The sequence below is a fragment of the Babylonia areolata genome, chromosome 26 (assembly GCF_041734735.1).
Source record: "Babylonia areolata isolate BAREFJ2019XMU chromosome 26, ASM4173473v1, whole genome shotgun sequence".
Taxonomy (NCBI): Eukaryota; Metazoa; Mollusca; class Gastropoda; order Neogastropoda; family Buccinidae; genus Babylonia; species Babylonia areolata.
In genome coordinates this window covers 1,786,004-1,807,469 of record NC_134901.1, presented here as the reverse complement: position 1 = coordinate 1,807,469, position 21,466 = coordinate 1,786,004, and the positions used below count along the sequence as shown (strand labels likewise).

At 41.0% G+C, this 21,466-nt stretch overlaps 1 protein-coding gene across 1 annotated transcript; it reads left to right on the top strand.

Annotated features, from left to right (window-relative positions):
* The first annotated feature begins 468 nt into the window (after positions 1-468).
* On the top strand, positions 469-16,707 carry LOC143300624 (acyl-coenzyme A thioesterase 8-like). The gene is made up of 6 exons (XM_076614421.1): positions 469-583; positions 2,717-2,856; positions 5,235-5,460; positions 11,105-11,259; positions 13,554-13,757; positions 14,473-16,707. The coding sequence occupies exons 1-6, from the start codon at positions 474-476 to the stop codon at positions 14,601-14,603; spliced, it is 966 nt and encodes a 321-aa protein (XP_076470536.1). The 5' UTR covers positions 469-473; the 3' UTR covers positions 14,604-16,707.
* Positions 16,708-21,466: the final 4,759 nt, after the last annotated feature.

Here is a 21,466-nt window from a genome sequence, read left to right as displayed (position 1 = left end):
TCAATGACTGGCAACTGTAACAGGCACGGTAATGGTGCCCGGCTGTGTTCCAAAAACAGAAAGTTAAATTTAACACAGTCAGACTTTATTTCCTTCGGACAGAACTCCAGTCAAACCCCATCACAGAAGTAAGTTTCATCCTGCCTTTCAATTATTTTGTGCTTTTGATTTAACTTCCATACATATTTATACAGTCCTGAACGTTCAACTGCGGACACTCCACCCTCTTCTGTCGTCTGCTATGTCAAAACATTTTGCGTATGAACACAACTTTCATTGACAAGATGCCATGAAAAAAACGAATAAACACAGTAAATGAATAATTTGGTTTGTCATGGTTTCAAAATTTTAATTCATATCAAGCGACAAGAATGTCCCCCCCCCCTCTCTCTCTCTCTCTCTTAATCGTATTGAAAAGTCCTATCTATATCGCGGAGGAATAAAAACGACGGAAGAACACCACTCGGATCAAAATGGCGGCGAAGGTATCACATGCGATGCAGGAGACAGCAAAAGAAGATCTTGAAAGTATCATCACAAAATCATTCTTGAACCTGGAAAAGATTGATGTCGACCTTTACAGGTATAGTCGCGAGAAAGACAGGCTACCTATATTTCTGTCATTGATAAGGATTTGTTTGCTATGTTGCCTTTCACAAGTAATTTCACGTTGTATTCGCGTGATAATCTTGCGTTCCATTTCCAGGTGCTAATGCACCGCTTTCAGTTCGAGTGTACCGGTCAGTGTTTTCTCAGGACGCTTACTTGCTTCATCTACGTGAAATATATATATATATATATATATATATATATATATATATATATATGTGTGTGTGTGTGTGTGTGATATTATATATATATATATATATTTTATATATACCTTTTTGCCACTCACTTTTAGATAATTTCAAACAAGTTTAAAAATGACTTTTGATGTTTAATTCCAATTTAATTATTTTTAGCAGTTCACAGAATGATAGATCAATGACCTTTGAAAAAGAACAAAATCATTTATTTATGCTATTTTTTGGTCTTTTATGTGTATTTATAGTTTAGGTTTAGGTTTGGTTTATGACACTATGGGTCACTTGTGTGTGTGTGTGTGTGTGTGGGGGGGGGGGGGGGGGGTGTGCGTGGACATGTAAGGGAAATGAGCAAGCTGACAGACTTAAGACTTGTTGGTAACGCTACTACAAATACAATGATCGGCCTACATCTAGGAAAATCAGAAATCCTCAGAAAAGTCAAAGAATACCATAAAGAACAGGTACAAGGCCATCACACCATCGATCGCCTCAAAGAAATAAAGGTAGAGAGAGGGAGCAGCCATAAGTCTTAGCATGAAAGGTAGAGCACGATGCTTTACAAATCAAACAAATATTGGTATAATTTCCAAACCAACATTACACAAATTTGTTCAAAATGGAACAGAGTCTTTGTGGGCTTTTCCAAATACAACAGACTGAGCAACACACTAGACACCAGGTTCATGGCATCAGAGATCTTTTCCCATCCCTCTTGCGGCCAGTCAGCGGCAGCTTCTGTGTGTGTATGTGTGTGTTTGTGTGAGTGCGCGAGTGTGTAAGTGTACACGTGTCAGGAGAGCTCTGTGCACGTGTGTGTGTGTTGTGTGTGTGTAGAGGAAAAGGTATGTGTGTGTATGCATGTCTGTACTGTGGAAGCAATGGAATATTGGATTTGGAAAATGTGGGTGTACATATATATGTATTTGTATATGTGTGTGGGTGGGGGAGGTGGGGGGTGCATATGGGCGTATGTGTGTGTGCTTGTATAACTATAAGTAAGTGTGTGTGTGTGTATGTTTGTGTGTCTATGTATATATGTGTGTGTGTGTGTGCTGTGGAAGCTGCGATATGTAGCCTAGGAATGAGTGTGTGGAGTGGGGGGGACATGGGGGGTGCAGGGTAATTTGGGAGATGATGTATGTGTGTGTGTGTATGTCGGGGCTTGTGTACGTTTATGTGTCGTTGTTTGTGCTTTCATATCTGTGAAACTGCATGTTTGTTGCATATCTGTTATGCATGTGTGTGTGTGAATGTGTGTCTGCATGTTTTACATTTATTTGCTTACTTATCATCATTGTCTTTTTATTTTACGTTTATGTATTAATATTATTGTTATTATCCTCCTCATTATTATTATGATCATTATTATTATCATTATTATTGTTATCTCTTTTTCTTCTTTTTTTTTTTCTCAAGGCCTGACTAAGCACGTTGGGTTACCCTGCTGGTCAGGCATCTGCTTGGCAGATGTGGTGAAGCATATATGTATTTGTCCGAACGCAATGATGCCTCCTTGAGCTACTGATACTGGCATGTACGTGTGTGCATGTGTTTGTGGAAGTGAAAGAGAGAATGTATACATGTGTGTGTGTGTGCGCGCGTGCACATGCATATGCACGTGTTTGTGCATTTGTGTGTGTTTCAGAAATATTAAGGGAATATAATGCAGTGAGAATTAACACCTCAGACTCTGCAGAAGTTATTACCTTTATTTCTTTATTTCTTTTTGCTCTTCTGTCAGTTGTGTGGTCTTAGTTTTGTTGAAAATCAACTGATGTAGAACAGGGATCGTGTGTTAAAAATCAGTTGATGTCAGGGATTGTACAATACAGTACAATATAGAATACAGTACAAATTTTCGAATCAGATTAATAAAGATGCATTGTATTGTATTGTACGGATGTTTCCAGGAGCCGTGAGCTGTGGAAACCTTTTGGAGGGCGAGCGGTGTTTGGGGGTCAGGTGGTGGGGCAGGCCCTGGCAGCTGCCGTGTACTCTGTGCCTGATGACCACCACGCCCACAGCCTGCACTGCTACTTCCTCAGACCAGGTACACCCTTTTCCTGGCTTGTGTTCTGATGCTGTTTTTGTTTTTTTTCATTAACAAAATCATTGTTAAACTTTCCAGATGGGATTTAAAGTGCAAAACAGTGTCAATTTTTTGTTGGCTGTTTATTAACTTATTGTTATCGTTAAAGAAAGAGCTTTCAGATTCAACCATTCAGTCTTTCACATCCAAGCTTTAAATCTTTCAAAGTCAAACTTATAATATATTGCATCCAAGCCTAAATCTTTCACATCCAGTATTTAAATCTTTCACAGCCAGATTCTAACATTTTCACAGCCATAATTTAGAACAAAGCTTAACTCTCTCGCCGCCATTGTCTGCATATGCGGATGGCGTTGGACAAAGCATTGGATGCCAATGTCCGTATATGCGGATTTGGATTTTAAAAAGTCGCGCTGTTGGGGTGACGTGTCGGATACGATACTCAAAAGCAGAACTGATTCTTGAGTTATCTCCGGCCAACTTTTCATTCACACACACTGCATGTGTATAATGACACGCTGGTTAGCAGACGACAACGAAGCATACCCTCGGTCAGCTCTGCAAGTTGTTTGACAAGATGGCGTCGCGTCGAAGTGTTCGACATGGTAGGAGAGGTCAAACGCAACACAGCGTTGAAGCTGCTTTGGAAATGATCCAAACTGAAGGCTCCGATGTTGAAGTAGATAATGTTCATTCGTCGGACAGTGATTTTGAACCATATCCCGATGAACTAGAAATAGATTCGGCCGCTGAAGAGGGTGTTTACAGTGGAGAGGAAAGCGAGTCCTGACCATGTGCCAGTTGATCGACACTGACAACGAAATCACTGAGGAAACAGACGACTTTGCTGGTGTTTTTGCCAGTGATTGGACTGAAAATGGTGAGTGTGTATGTATTATATATATATATATATATATGTGTGTGTGTGTGTGAAAGAAAACAATGTCACATGCTCAGGTGTACAACTCTGTGTGTGTGTGTGTGTGTGTGTGTGTGTGTGTGTGTGTGTGTGTGTGATTGCATGCATATATTTACTTATTTTCTGTTTTACAATAACATGGAGTTTATTTGTAGAACAAGGTGCTATAGAAATGACAGTGATAGTACTAATACTGATGATATTGTCATTATTGTTTGTAATTTTTTTTTTTTTAAATCGAAGGTGGTTTTCTTTGACTACATGTAAAAAAAACTTACCACATTATGCTTCCATTCACATAAATATTTAGAAAAAACAAGGGAATAAGCAAACAAATAATTTAAACAACAATAAGAAGAAAGAGTCAGACCTGCATGATCATGTGTGTGTGTGTGTATAGTTACAGGTCATGTTGCTGTGCTGAAGTGGCAGGACAAAAAGCCAGTTCACATGCTGACAACAGTCATGCTGCCAACTACTATGGTCAGTGTGACAACACGACACCGTCCTGAAAGACAGAAGCCAGCTGCAGTACAAGACTACATCACCAACATGGCTGGAGTGGATATGATTGACCAGCTACTGCAAGTGCAAGGTCTGTGAAGACCTGTTCAAGCGCCACAACACACCAAGACACCAAACTGCCAACTGGTGTCCAAAATGTGGAGTTCCACTGTGTATGAAGCTGTGCCCAGGACTCAACATCACCTGCCATGAGCTTTTTCACTCCAGACAAGACTGTTGTCAGTGATAATACATCAGGTTTTTGTGTACAGTGAACTCCTTTTTTTTATGTAGAGACAATATTTTTTGTGTGTGCATGAATTGCACCTTTCTCCACCATCTGTTCATACTGCATTGCATGTACTAGGTCTTCAGTTCCTCAAATAGTGTTAGGATGTGATGTGGAACATTTGTAAGCTGTTCAAGGACATTTGGTATACCTTTCTGATGGGTACAAAAATACTACAAAATACACAAAAAATGGATACCGTGATCAACAACAAGATGGTGAGTAAATAATTTAATTTTTTGCGCAAATATGGAACAACATTCACTGAATACACATACTAAATTTCAATTGTGTGGGTGTTTATTTGTTTTTTTGAGAATTTTTTTCCCATCCTATACAAACCCTGGGTTTTCTGGGATTCGCAAAGGCAAAAACTCTTGGCATGGAGTGAGTTAAATCTTTCACATCCAGGCTTTAGATCTTTCATGTCCAGGTTTCAACTCTCACATCCAAATTTTAAATCAAACTTTGAATCTTTCACACTCCAATTTGAGATCTTTCACAACCAGACTTTAAATCAAAGTTAAGATCTTTCACATCCAGATTTTAAATCTTTCCCACCCAGCATTTGAACTAAAGTTTAAATCTATCACGTCCAGACTTTGAATCTTTCACATCCAGATCGAGTTCAAATCTTTCACATCCAGACTTTCAATCTGTTGCAAGGCAATGTGAAGGTGCCCATCTTGTATGCAGTGGATCGCACACGGGATGGCAATGTGTACAGCAGCAGGAACATCAAGGCCACGCAGGAAGGGCGTGCCATTTTCACCATGCAAGCGTCCTTCAAGACAGGGGAGACAGACCCTTTCCATCACCAGTTCTCTATGCCCAGAGTGCCTTCCCCTGAAGAGTGCTGCGATGATTTGACTTACTTGATAAAATCTTTTGGGTGAGTGTTATTAAAAATGATTTATTTTTTAATAAAACTTCAAAAAAACAGTAAAAAAGCCTTCAATTCTTCAAACTTTTTCTGTGGTGTTTGTAGCATTTTCTTGGTCAAGGCTTTCAGAAAGTGTTTATCGTGACTTCTAATAATAATGAATAATAATAATGGTACTTATATAGCGCTGTATCTTGTGCAGAGACAAATCAAAGCGCTTTCGCACCAGTCATTCACACGCATGCATAACTCTAAAACTATAGAAACTAAAGATAAGGAGGGGCAGGCAAGGGAGGCTATTTTGGGAAGAGGTGGGTTTTAAGGCCAGACTTGAAAGAGCTGAGTGTGGAGACTTGACGAAGCGAAAGAGAAAGTTCATTCCAGTCGCAAGGTCCAGAGACAGAGAAAGAACGGCGGCTAACAGTTGAATGTTTAAATCTGTTTGTTTTTTTTGTTTTGTCGTTACTTTCAATTTTTTTTCTGTGGAAAATGTGAAAGGAAGAGAGCTGTGAAGGAAGATCAATGTTTCCAGCAGTCTGAATTTCTTTGAGGCGATCGATGGTGTGATGGCCTTGTACCTGTTCTTTTTGGTATTCTTTGACTTTTCTGAGGATTTCCGATTTTCCTAGATGTAGGCCGCTCGTTGGTGTTGCGTTACCAGCAAGTCTGTCAGCTCGCTCATTTCCCTTAACACCTGCATGTCCCGGGCAGTATGACCATGTGAGTTTTTTAATCTGAAAGTTGCGCGTTGCCTTATGCCACTCTGGGCTTCCCATTCCGTTTTCAATTTTCTGTATGAGGTTCATTGAGTCGGTTAGAATCATGGCATGTTGGTTTCCGGGCGTATGGATGGACGATAGCCACTGGAGGGCATGTGTCGCAGCTTCAACTTCCATCGTTAGGCTGGAGGTTGTGACTTTGTAGGCAGCATTCTCTTCCCAAATTGTTTTTCCATTTTGTTTCGCAGTGAATCCCCAACCAGACTGGTCTTTGGTGACTGAGCCATCTGTGTATATGATGATGTCCTCTTCTTTACTGTTTTCTTCTATGAGTAGCTTCACTTCCGCATCTGTTTTGCCCTCTGGCCATTCCCGACAATGTCTTCCTAGAGTGGGTGAAATGACTGTGTTGAATAGATGGTTGAGGTTTTTGGGGTTTTTCTCCCATTCTTTTGTTTCTTTCAGGTCTTGTAGTCGGCATACTAGCTGGATTGTGTCTTCTGCTTGTCCCATCCATGATCTTCCTCGTCCTAGACGGCTGCCTTTTGGTTCTTTGACTGCGTCATGCAGTGGGTTTTGAGGGTTTTCTAATGCTTTGAAGTAGGTCTTGACCTGTTCTAACTTGTTTCTGGCCTGTACTGAAGGAAGGTCAAGCAGGTATCGCATGGTTTCTGTGGGCGTGTCTTTTGTTGTTCCAAGGATCAGCCTCATAGCTTCATTTTGTACTCTTTCTAATTTTAGGAGGTTGCTTTGAGACGGTGTTGTAAGCCCAAGTCCGTAGTCGATCACGCTGAGGACGAGTGATTGGTATAGCAGGAAGAGGTGGCGTTGTTCAATTCCTTTGGTTGCCATTGCTTTTAAGACTGAAAGGCCCTTTTTGCATTTGAGAACAGTATTTTCCGTATGTTTTCTGAAGGTCAGCATCCTGTCGAAGTGTATTCCTAGGTAGCGTAGGCATTCAGTTTTCTCAATTTGAATTCCATCGAATGACACAGAAGGTGGTGATTTGCTCGCGGTTTTGTTGTTAAGGGTGCACAGCAACGTTTGGGCTTTCGCTGGATTGATGGAAGATCCTGTGTCTTTGCACCATTGAGCAATATTGTTTAGTTGTTTCTGGACGGCTTTAGTTCTTTCCTCAGCATCTTTCGAAGTTTTGAAGACCAGGCCATCATCCGCAAGGGTAAGCACCCGAGCAATTCCATTGGTGTTTTAGAGAGAGGGAGCGGCCGAAAGTCTAACATGAAAGGTAGAGCACGATGCTTTGCAAATCAAACAAATATCGGCATCATTTCCAAACCAACATTGCGCAAATTTCTTCAAAACGGAACAGAGTCTCTGTGGGCCTTTCCAAATACAATAGACTGAGCAACACACTAGACGCCACGTTCTTGGCATCAGAGATCTTTTCCCATCCCTCTTGGCAGCCTCTGTGCGTGTGCGTGTGTGTATGTGTGTGTTTGTGTGGATGTGTGGGTCTGTGTTTTTGAGTGCGTTTGTGAATGCGCGAGAGTGTAAGTGTACACAAGTGTCAGGAGAGATCTGTGTACGGGTGTGTGTATATATATATATATATATATATATATATATATATATATATATATATATATATATATCTTTGTATATATGTGTGGGGGTTGGGGGTGGGAGATATGGGCGTATATGTGTGTGCTTGTACAAGTAAGTGTTCATCTCTGTGAGTGTGTGTTTGCGTGCGTGTGTGTGTGTGTGTGTGTGTGTGCCGTGGAAGCTGCGATACGTAGGCTAGAAATGAGTGTGTGGAGGAGGGGGTTGGAGGAGGTGCAAGGTAATGTGTGTGTGTGTGTGTGTGTGTGTGTGTGTGTGTTGGAGCTCATGTACGTTTATATGTATTTGACTGTACTTTCATATCTGTGAAACTGCATGTTTGGTGCATTTCTGTTATGCATGCGTGGGTGTATGTGTGAATGTGTGTCGTCATATTTTACATTCATTCGCCTAATTATCACCATTGTTGTCTTATTTATTTATTCATTTATTTTTTATTATTATCATTTTATTAGTATTACTATTATTATTACTACTACCTTTTTCTATATTATAATTATTATTTATTTATTTATTTATTTATTTATGTAAGCTTATCTATTATTTATTCCCCCCCCCCCTTTTTTTTTTTTTTCTCAAGGCCTGACTAAGCGCGTTGGGTTACGCTGCTGGTCAGGCATCTGCTTGGCGGATGTGGTGTAGCGTATATGGTTTGTCCGAGCGCAGTGACGCCTCCTTGAGCAACTGAAACTGAAACTGAAACTGAATTTCTGTCTCCAATTTTGGAGACTAAAATGGATGGGAGATGGCAGACTCACCACTCGCCCTGAGGTCAGTTGGAGAAGCTACCACAGTGGCCTTAACGGCAGTCAGAATGAGTGAATATGTATGTTACATACATCATTCATCTACTTATTACTCTTACTTACCTTGATTAATGATTCTTTGTGCTAATAACCTTACCTTGATGTGCTGTCTATTGATACATGTGTGTGTGTGTGGGAGGGAGGAGGTGGAGGGGAGAGTGGTTGATTACATGGTTTCAGATGTGAGAGACAGATTAAAAATACATATATATTGACATGATTTTCCATTGATTATGGAATCTGATTCTGTTTGTTGCACCAACAGTCAGTGCAGAGTGGTTATGAAAGTGAAAAGAAGAAGCTTGAATGGCTTGCCGAGCTGTGTACTCAAGTGTGACATTCAGATGGGTTTCTGCAGCCCTTTGAACAAAACATTGGAAGGCTATAAAATCTACTTTACAGTTCTTCGCTGACTTAGTGGTATTTAACATGACAAGACCATCAAATATAATCTGTTATCTTATTTCCTGCCTTTTGACCGGCAGTGTTACTGTGCTAGAGTGGCTGTGTCATTTGCACCTGCATGATGTGTGTATTATGATTTTGGAATGCTGTGCAGGAAGGTAGCAGTCTGGTCAAAAAGCTTGTCTGTCAACACAGTGTCTTTAAAGGTCTGGTCAAAAAGCTTGTCTGTGAATACAGTGTCTTTAAAGGTCTGGTCAAAAAGCTTGTCTGTCAACACAGTGTCTTTAAAGGACTGGTCAAAAAGCCTGTCTGTGAATAGTGTCTTTAAAGGTCTGGTCAAAAAGCCTGTCTGCCAATACAGTGTCTTTAAAAGTCTGGTCAAAAAGCTTGTCTGCCAACACAGTGTCTTTAAAGGTCTGGTCAAAAAGCTTGTCTGCAAATACAGTGTCTTTAAAGATCTGGTCAAAAAGCCTGTCTCTGAATACAGTGTCTTTAAAGGTCTGGTCAAAAAGCTTGTCTGAATACAGTGTCTTTAAAGGTCTGGTCAAAAAGCTTGTCTGAATACAATGTCTTTAAAGGTCTGGTCAAAAAGCTTGTCTCTGAATACAGTGTCTTTAAAGGTCTGGTCAAAAAGCTTGTCTGTCAACACAGTGTCTTTAAAGGTCTGGTCAAAAAGCTTGTCTGCCAACACAGTGTCTTTAAAGGTCTGGTCAAAAAGCTTGTCTGCCAATACAGTGTCTTTAAAGGTCTGGTCAAAAAGCTTGTCTCTGAATACAGTGTCTTTAAAGGTCTGGTCAAAAAGCTTGTCTGTGAATACAGTGTCTTTAAAGGTCTGGTCAAAAAGCCTGTCTGTGAATACAGTGTCTTTAAAAGTCTGGTCAAAAAGCTTGTCTGTGAATACAGTGTCTTTAAAGGTCTGGTCAAAAAGCCTGTCTGTGAATACAGTGTCTTTAAAGGTCTGGTCAAAAAGCCTGTCTGCCAACACAGTGTCTTTAAAGGTCTGGTCAAAAAGCTTGTCTGCCAACACAGTGTCTTTAAAGGTCTGGTCAAAAAGCTTGTCTGTGAATACAGTGTCTTTAAAGGTCTGGTCAAAAAGCTTGTCTCTGAATACAGTGTCTTTAAAGGTCTGGTCAAAAAGCTTGTCTGTCAACACAGTGTCTTTAAAGGTCTGGTCAAAAAGCTTGTCTGCCAACACAGTGTCTTTAAAGGTCTGGTCAAAAAGCTTGTCTGCCAACACAGTGTCTTTAAAGGACTGGTCAAAAAGCTTGTCTCTGAATACAGTGTCTTTAAAGGTCTGGTCAAAAAGCTTGTCTGCCAATACAGTGTCTTTAAAGGTCTGGTCAAAAAGCTTGTCTGCCAACACATTGTCTTTAAAGGTCTGGTCAAAAAGCTTGTCTGAATACAGTGTCTTTAAAGGTCTGGTCAGAAAGCTTGTCTGCCAACACAGTGTCTTTAAAGGTCTGGTCAAAAAGCTTGTCTGCCAATACAGTGTCTTTAAAGGTCTGGTCAAAAAGCTTGTCTGCCAACACAGTGTCTTTAAAGGTCTGGTCAAAAAGCTTGTCTGCCAACACAGTGTCTTTAAAGGTCTGGTCAAAAAGCTTGTCTGCCAACACAGTGTCTTTAAAGGTCTGGTCAAAAAGCCTGTCTGCCAACACAGTGTCTTTAAAGGTCTGGTCAAAAAGCTTGTCTGCCAACACAGTGTCTTTAAAGGTCTGGTCAAAAAGCTTGTCTGCCAACACAGTGTCTTTAAAGGTCTGGTCAAAAAGCTTGCCTCTGAATACAGTGTCTTTAAAGGTCTGGCTTTGACTCCTGCTCTTGCCCTTTCTCCCAACTAGGACTGGAAATTCAAAGTGAGCGTCGCGTCATTCAGATGTGATGATAAACCGAGCTTCCATGTGCAGCATCCACTTGGCTTACTAAAAAAGTTCCTGTATCAACATGAGTGTTGCCCTCTGGCAAAATTCTGAAGAAGAAATCCACTCTGATAGGCACACAAATATTTATGCACACGCTCAAAGCATGACAGCGCGTTGGGTTATGCTGCTGGTCGGGCATCTGCCTAGCAGTTGTGGTGTACTTATATGGTTTGTCCAAACGCAGTGACACTTCCTTGAGAAACTGAAACTGAATGCTGTGCAGGTCTGAGGAAAAATTTCTGAAGTCTACGAAGGGAATGGGTTACAAAATGTACAAAGCGCAGATGGACACACTGCGTCGTCCTGTGGAAAATTATTACAGCTCTGAACCCTTGCCTGCACAGCGCTATTTCTGGATTAAAGCTGCTGGACACATGGGTGAGAAATTTTGTGGTTGTTGTTGTTGTGTGTGTGTGCATATGTTATGTGATAGTTGCAAATATCATAAGCTAAGTATTTTTTTAGCAACAGATTTACTGCCTGAGAAAATTATTTCTGAAATAATCTTTTGAACTGTTTTCCACATACTGCCCCACTGTTGGGTTGTCGTATGTCTCCCAGCACATTTCTTTGGTGCATGCGCTGTACATTCCTGCTACTGAAGTCACTCTGCCTTAAGCCTCAGCATTGCTTGGACATCTGCTCCTGATTCGTCAGACTGATCTTGTGACTTTTCAACTTAGTGTAAACATTTAGAAAAAGGAAAATACTTCTCAAAGATTTTCAGCAACCTTTTTTGCAAGTGATGTTTATGATGATAGTTAGACATAGAAAGTTATGTTTCACTTCTTAGCAAGTGTCAAATAAACTGTTCTGAGACATATACAGTCCTTTTGATCCTGACAGTGATGTTAGGGATAATCATTGTAAACATCAACAGGTGAGGCACTCTGTGAATGAGCTACATGAACTGGTTGTCTGTAGAATAATTAAACAAGAGAGGCAAGGCCTTCAAGACTCACTTGTGATACACTTTTTTTTTTTAAATCCAAGCTTTTTATGTATTGAGTATAATTTCAAAATGTAATGTTTAAGATGAGAAAGATCAGTTTAAAGCGAAGTAAGTCCCCTAGCATTAATTACAGAGTAATTTCCCTTTTTTACTATCTGCACCAAAACGTTTGCAAAATAAATAAAACTTCCATGCTTAGCAAAAGAAGTTCCTGTTTGAACAAAAAATGATAATAATGACTCCTCTTGTTGTTGTGTCAGAATAAGAGGTCAAAGTGCCAAGTTTAGAGAATACAAAAAATATAAATATAACAGTAAATGCAGTTTGCATATAATTAGGCTTCATTTTTTATTTTTTTGTGCTCATCCCAGAGGTGCAAGATTGTTTTAAACAAGATGGCTGGAAATAACTGAATTTTTCCTATTTTTATGCCTAATTTGGTGTCAACTGACAAAGTATTTGCAGAGAAAATGTCAATGTTAAAGTTTACCACGGACACACACACACACACACACACACACACACACACACAGATAACTGAACACCGGGTTAAAACATAGACTCACTTTGTTTACACAAGTGAGTCAAAAATACTAAGTGTATACACAGGAATTTATCTGAGCAGTGTTTGCTGGACTGATGGCTCTTGAAAATGACGGAAACGGTTTGAATCAAATCAGCACCTTGTCTGATTAGTCTTTTGCTAAGTTGGACATGGCAGACAAGATGCATCTAATTGTCTGCTTTTACAGAGATAATGGGAAATCATCTACAGTTTAGTCTTTGGTGAAGGACTATGACTCTCAGACTTGGAGGCAAAAATGCACTGGCTCTTAGTGCAGCACTCCCTGCAGTTTTGGGGGCTAGTTGTCCTTTGGGAACCATCCCAACACCGGCTGTCCTCTTGGTTGAGAGAGTGGCGATGCAACTTGGGCAAGACACTGTCCACTATAATCAAATTCTAGCCCAGATAGTTGGGACAGCAGTTGCCTCCTCTACTGTTCTGACGGTCATAGTTGGACATGACTGACTGTGATAAAGATAGAGATACAAGCACCACTGGAATGATTTGAAGCCAGTGTGTAGCCAGCTCATCACCCTTTCTGACAGTGTTTACATCATTGCTGTGGCAACAACTTCCCTGTCAAAGGGTCTAACTCTGGATGTTCTATTCCATAACCATGTTGCTAAAGAAAACAGATAAGTTCTTTCTGGGGTAGCAAGACTCCTCCATGGTCACACACCAGCACCAAGAAAAGGGTGACCTGTGCACAGCGGCCTGGACCAAAAAATGTTAAACTCCAGTCTATTACCAACTGATCAGTAAAATGGGGTTCTTTCAAATCAAACTCTTTTTAGTTGCAAGATACCACTTTGGAAAAGTGTATTCAATTTATTTCAATAAGTTACAAGATACCCCTGTTTTTATCACTTTTAAAAAGTGTATTTATATTATTTCAATTCTGAAATTAGTAAAATGTACCTGGTTTTTGGGGTGTTTTTTGTTTGTTTGTTTGTTTTTTGTTTTTTTTTGTTTTTGTTTTGTTTTTCCAAATGAAGTTAAAAAAAAAAAAAAAAAAAAGGAAACTGATTTTGCCCAATCATCTGTTCACCTTGTCCAGCTGATTTCCAAAATGTCTTACTGGTTTTCCTTGAGCCAGGTCAGGTGTCCTAAGCTTTAGTTTGTGTGAGTGAAGATAGTGATGTGGATGTTTTTCAGGAGACGACCACAAACTACACCAGTGCTGTGCGGCTTACATGTCAGACCAACTGTTGCTGGGCACGTCAGTCTTACCCTATGAGAGGGGTGCTAAGGGATCGTACGGCAGGTTCTTCATGACCTCAGTCGACCATTCCATCTGGTTCCACTCCCAGTTTCGCGCTGATGAATGGCTCCTGTACGAAATGGAGAGTCCTGTTTGTGGTGGGTCATGTGTATCATGTTTTGTGATTGATTGATGTGTTTCTGTCTTTCCTATCCTTGGTCACAGACCAGGGTCTAAGCACGTTACAATTTTTTCTTTATGGAGTGTGCACAGTAGGTTCATATGTGGGCTGAGCTGACTGAGAGCTGCCTCTAAGCGTTCATCATTTGTTTCCTGGGTCTTTCAGTCAGGCTTCAGACACACACACACACACACACACACACACACTAACACTCTCTCTCTCTCTCCCCTCTCACTCTCTCACACAATCTCACACTGTCACACATACTCACTCACATGTGCACATGCATGCACACACACACACACACACACACACACACACACACACATATGCACACACACACACTAACACTGTCTCTCTCTCTCCCCTCTCACTCTCTCACACAATCTCACACTGTCACACATACTCACTCACACGTGCACATGCATGCACACACACACACACACACACACACACACACACACACACACACACACACACACATTATAGCATCCATTCTGAGTTGTTTTGGGGGGGTTTCTGTTTATTTTTGCTGCCCAATCTTTTAGGCCATTAGTGGCATTACCCCCAGTGGGTGGAGTGGTGGCCTAGTGGTAATGCGCCCAACTGTGAAGATTGTGTACGAAGGGTTTGAGTCCCACTTAACAAAAACACATCTAAGCATTTAAAGCAACCTTTTTTTGTCCGTCCAGGAGAAGGACGTGCCTACATGAGAGGTCGCATGTGGACGGAGGACGGTCGTCTGGTGATGTCTGTAGCACAGGAAGGTGTACTTCGGACAAAAAATCCAGACATTGCTGCTTCATCGAAATCCAAATTGTAACTGTGTATGTTGGTGCTTTTCGTGTGTGTTTGTGTGTGTTTGCTTTGGTAAGTCTTTAGCACTGTAAACAAGTACGTATTGGCAAACACAAACATTTGTACAATTATGCACACACACACATGTGCATACACACGCGCGCATGCATGCACACATGCACATGCACACACACACACACACACACACACACACACACACACACACACACACACTAACACACACACACACTAACACACACACACACACACACCACAGTCTGTCTCTCTTTCTCACTCTCTCTCTTAAAAAGGTCAGGTTTTCATTGGAGATGTTTATAATTCTGGAAGTTGGAAGGAAATATCAAAATATATAATCAGCATTAAGACAAGACAGTCATGACTGTTTGGCTTTATTCTTAGTGAAAATAATGATAATGATAATAATTAGTATATTTATTTACACAAAATATTTAAGAGAGAGAGAGTAAATCTAAAGAGGATGACTGCATGTCTTTTTTTGGTTGGCATTTATTTGTTTATTTATTTGTTTTTAACACAGATTTGATTGTTGAAAGTAATTAAGATCAAAGAGAAAGAATATCATCACTGTTTTCTTCACTGTTTGAACACCGGTACATGGGTAACAGTAAGTCCCCTTCCCCTGATCTATTTATTGACTGATGTTTTACATTTCATCTCTTCTCTCATCCCCACGGGGATGCCAGGGGATCTTCAGTTACCGATAGCAGCCCCTCCTGGAGATTCCTGGCTGGAAATTTCCTGTTTTCCTTTTTCTTTCTGTTGTCTCTTCCTTTCCTTGGGGTTTTTTTTTTTTTTTTTTCCCCTTGCTGGTCCATTCACCTGCATTCATTCAAGAAAACCTTGAGTATTTGTTTGTCTTTTTCTAGACTCACGATGCTTTTCCATTTTTTCTATTTTTTATGTTGTAGACGTTTAAGATGCCCACTGGCTTTTTTTGTTTTTTGTTTTTGTCCTGCTTGCACTGAAGGTTATATTTCTTGAGAAAAACATGTATAATCCAGTTCCACAAAGTCATCAAAACACATAATCAGATTTCATCAAAAACCAGCGAAGCATTCTATATACAGCAGAATATACTTCATGGAGTATACATAACACTGACAGGATCACTTCCTATAAGTCATATCCTTCATTAACTACAAGGGATTTTTGGGTTGAAATTTGGATACCCCCTATTTTTTGTTTTGTTTTGTGTCTATTACTTATAATTTCATGTATTCTGAATAATTATGTTTATATACAGGTTAGGTTGTTGTTTTTTACCCCTGGTGAAAAATTGATGGATTGGTCAATGTCAGAGGCGTGTCCTGGGTTTATGTGCTTTAATGTGTCTGCACTTGTGCCTAATTTTCTTTTCCAGCTATTTTGTGTTGTTATTGTTGTTGTTTTTTTCTGAATGATTTCCCCATTTATCAGGTTCTTTGGGATCAGGATGGTTCTTTTCAGGTTGTTTGGGATCAGGATGGTTCTTTTTCAGCCTTCACATGACTTTGTATGGTTGGTAGGGCTATTAGCAACAAAGTTCACTTCAGTTCACTTACTCCAAGAGGCGTAACTGTGTTCGGAGAAATCCATATACACTACGCCACGTCTGCTAAGCAGATGACTGACCAGCAGCATAACCCAACGTGCTTAGTCCGTCCTTGAGGGAGAAAAAAAAAAAGATATATTAACAAATAAATAGATGAGTCATCAGATTAATCAATAAATGAATGAGCAACAAAGATCGTGATTAATTCTTCTCCACATTCTCTCCACTCATCTTGGGACAACATGTGCATGTGTTTTTGTTTAGACATTTTGGAGAAATTGCAAATTAAAAATTTTGAAGCATTTGTTTGATAGAGCGGAAGAACGGTTACTTGTATGATTTATGGGGATATAGGCGCATGAATAATAGAAATACTATGACTGGTATGGTTTATGGGGAAACAGGCGTATGAATGATAGAAATAACTGTGGACTCATACAGCATCATTCACAGCACAGTGGACTGATACAGCACAGTGGACTGATACAGCACAGTGGACTGATACAGCACAGTGGACTGATACAGCATCATTCACAGCACAGTGGACTGATACAGCACAGTGAACTGATACAGCATCATTCACAGCACAGTGAACTGATACAGCATCATTCACAGCACAGTGAACTGATACAGCACAGTGGACTGATACAGCATCATTCACAGCACAGTGAACTGATACAGCACAGTGGACTGATACAGCACAGTGGACTCATACAGCATCATTCACAGCACAGTGAACTGATACAGCACAGTGAACTGATACAGCATCATTCACAGCACAGTGGACTGATACAGCATCATTCACAGCACAGTGAACTGATACAGCACAGTGAACTGATACAGCACAGTGGACTGATACAGCACAGTGGACTGATACAGTACAGTGGACTCATACAGCACAGTGAACTGATACAGCACAGTGAACTGATACAGCATCATTCACAGCACAGTGAACTGATATAGCATCATTCACAGCACAGTGGACTGATACAGCATCATTCACAGCACAGTGGACTGATACAGCATCATTCACAGCACAGTGGACTGATACAGCACAGTGGACTGATACAGCATCATTCACAGCACAGTGGACTGATACAGCATCATTCACAGCACAGTGGACTGATACAGCATCATTCACAGCACAGTGGACTGATACAGCACAGTGAACTGATACAGCATCATTCACAGCACAGTGGACTGATACAGCACAGTGGACTGATACAGCATCATTCACAGCACAGTGGACTGATACAGCACAGTGAACTGATACAGCACAGTGAACTGATACAGCACAGTGAACTGATACAGCATCATTCACAGCACAGTGGACTGATACAGCACAGTGAACTGATACAGCATCATTCACAGCACAGTGGACTGATACAGCATCATTCACAGCACAGTGGACTGATACAGCACAGTGAACTGATACAGCATCATTCACAGCACAGTGGACTGATACAGCATCATTCACAGCACAGTGGACTGATACAGCACAGTGGACTGATACAGCATCATTCACAGCACAGTGAACTGATACAGCATCATTCACAGCACAGTGGACTGATACAGCACAGTGGACTGATACAGCATCATTCACAGCACAGTGGACTGATACAGCACAGTGGACTGATACAGCATCATTCACAGCACAGTGGACTGATACAGCATCATTCACAGCACAGTGGACTGATACAGCATCATTCACAGCACAGTGGACTGATACAGCACAGTGAACTGATACAGCACAGTGAACTGATACAGCATCATTCACAGCACAGTGAACTGATACAGCACAGTGGACTGATACAGCATCATTCACAGCACAGTGGACTGATACAGCACAGTGAACTGATACAGCATCATTCACAGCACAGTGGACTGATACAGCATCATTCACAGCACAGTGAACTGATACAGCATCATTCACAGCACAGTGAACTGATACAGCATCATTCTCAGCACAGTGGACTGATACAGCATCATTCACAGCACAGTGGACTGATACAGCACAGTGAACTCATACAGCATCATTCACAGCACAGTGGACTGATACAGCACAGTGGACTGATACAGCATCATTCACAGCACAGTGGACTGATACAGCACAGTGAACTGATACAGCACAGTGAACTGATACAGCATCATTCACAGCACAGTGGACTGATACAGCATCATTCACAGCACAGTGGACTGATACAGCATCATTCACAGCACAGTGAACTGATACAGCATCATTCACAGCACAGTGGACTGATACAGCACAGTGGACTGATACAGCATCATTCACAGCACAGTGAACTGATACAGCACAGTGAACTGATACAGCATCATTCACAGCACAGTGAACTGATACAGCATCATTCACAGCACAGTGGACTGATACAGCATCATTCACAGCACAGTGAACTGATACAGCATCATTCACAGCACAGTGGACTGATACAGCACAGTGAACTGATACAGCATCATTCACAGCACAGTGGACTGATACAGCATCATTCACAGCACAGTGAACTGATACAGCACAGTGAACTGATACAGCATCATTCACAGCACAGTGGACTGATACAGCACAGTGAACTGATACAGCACAGTGAACTGATACAGCATCATTCACAGCACAGTGAACTGATACAGCACAGTGGACTGATACAGCATCATTCACAGCACAGTGGACTGATACAGCACAGTGAACTGATACAGCATCATTCACAGCACAGTGGACTGATACAGCATCATTCACAGCACAGTGGACTGATACAGCACAGTGAACTGATACAGCACAGTGAACTGATACAGCACAGTGGACTGATACAGCATCATTCACAGCACAGTGGACTGATACAGCACAGTGGACTGATACAGCATCATTCACAGCACAGTGAACTGATACAGCACAGTGAACTGATACAGCACAGTGGACTGATACAGCATCATTCACAGCACAGTGGACTGATACAGCATCATTCACAGCACAGTGAACTGATACAGCATCATTCACAGCACAGTGGACTGATACAGCATCATTCACAGCACAGTGAACTGATACAGCACAGTGAACTGATACAGCATCATTCACAGCACAGTGAACTGATACAGCATCATTCACAGCACAGTGGACTGATACAGCATCATTCACAGCACAGTGGACTGATACAGCACAGTGAACTGATACAGCATCATTCACAGCACAGTGAACTGATACAGCACAGTGGACTGATACAGCATCATTCACAGCACAGTGGACTGATACAGCATCATTCACAGCACAGTGAACTGATACAGCATCATTCACAGCACAGTGGACTGATACAGCATCATTCACAGCACAGTGGACTGATACAGCACAGTGAACTGATACAGCATCATTCACAGCACAGTGGACTGATACAGCATCATTCACAGCACAGTGGACTGATACAGCACAGTGGACTCATACAGCATCATTCACAGCACAGTGGACTGATACAGTACAGTGGACTCATACAGCATCATTCACAGCACAGTGGACTCATACAGCATCATTCACAGCACAGTGGACTCATACAGCATCATTCACAGCACAGTGGACTGATACAGCATCATTCACAGCACAGTGAACTGATACAGCATCATTCACAGCACAGTGAACTGATACAGCACAGTGAACTGATACAGCATCATTCACAGCACAGTGGACTGATACAGCACAGTGGACTGATACAGCATCATTCACAGCACAGTGGACTGATACAGCACAGTGAACTGATACAGCATCATTCACAGCACAGTGGACTGATACAGCATCATTCACAGCACAGTGGACTGATACAGCACAGTGAACTGATACAGCATCATTCACAGCACAGTGGACTGATACAGCATCATTCACAGCACAGTGGACTGATACAGCACAGTGAACTGATACAGCATCATTCACAGCACAGTGAACTGATACAGCATCATTCACAGCACAGTGGACTGATACAATTTTTTTGCAGAAAAAAATCTGAGAAGACACTGGGCAGTAATGAAAATGGATAGACAGAAGGAAGCAAAGAAGATTTTTGTTCTGCCACAAAGCTTATTTGTAATGCAATATAGTTCTTTGCTTGGTTTAGCTTCGGAGATCTTGGTGTTGAAAAACAGTCTGCTTGGTTTAGCTTTGGAGATCTTGGTGTTGAAAAACAGTCTGCTTGGTTTAGCTTCGGAGATCTTGGTGTTGAAAAACAGTCTGCTTGGTTTACCTTCGGAGATCTTGGTGTTGAAAAACAGTCTGCTTGGTTTACCTTCGGAGATCTTGTGTTGAAAAACAGTCTGCTTGGTTTAGCTTCGGAGATCTTGGTGTTGAAAAACAGTCTGCTTGGTTTAGCTTCGGAGATCTTGGTGTTGAAAAACAGTCTGCTTGGTTTAGCTTCGGAGATCTTGTGTTGAAAAACAGTCTGCTTGGTTTAGCTTCGGAGATCTTGGTGTTGAAAAACAGTCTGCTTGGTTTAGCTTCGGAGATCTTGGTGTTGAAAAACAGTCTTTGCTTGGTTTAGCTTCGGAGATCTTGGTGTTGAAAAACAGTCTTTGCCTGATTTAGCTTCGGAGATCTTGGTGTTGAAAAACAGTCTGCTTGGTTTAGCTTCAGAGATCTTGGTGTTGAAAAACAGTCTGCTTGGTTTAGCTTCGGAGATCTTGTGTTGAAAAACAGTCTGCTTGGTTTAGCTTCGGAGATCTTGGTGTTGAAAAACAGTCTGCTTGGTTTAGCTTCGGAGATCTTGGTGTTGAAAAACAGTCTGCTTGGTTTAGCTTCGGAGATCTTGGTGTTGAAAAACAGTCTTCATTGTTTATTTGCAACAAAAGAGACTTGTTTGAGAAGAGGCTGAATATGGTCACTCGTGTGTGTGTGTGCATGTCTGCATATTGTACTTATGCTGGATGGTTCAGGATTGAATTATATTGCTTTTAATTGATTAAATCATGATGTAAATTTGATTTATGTGATTTATAAATTGGTGATGTTTATTTTACAAACAGTTTGTTTCTGTAATCAGGATTGCTGCAGTTTATACAAAATGAAAATTTATAATGTTCATTTTATTGGTGCTTGGCAATTGTTGCTGCACATAATTTATTAAATGCATTAAATCCTGCTGGTGTGAGTTTTGTTTTGTGGTGTGTGTGTGTGTATGTGTGTACACGTGGGTGCATGTTTGTGTGACCAATACAAACCTGAAAAGAATTATTACTTTTATTATGATTGATCATACTGACTCTGAAGCCAAAGTTTACAGATAAAAACAGCACAGAAACCAAAGACTGATGAAATTGATAGCATTCTGGAA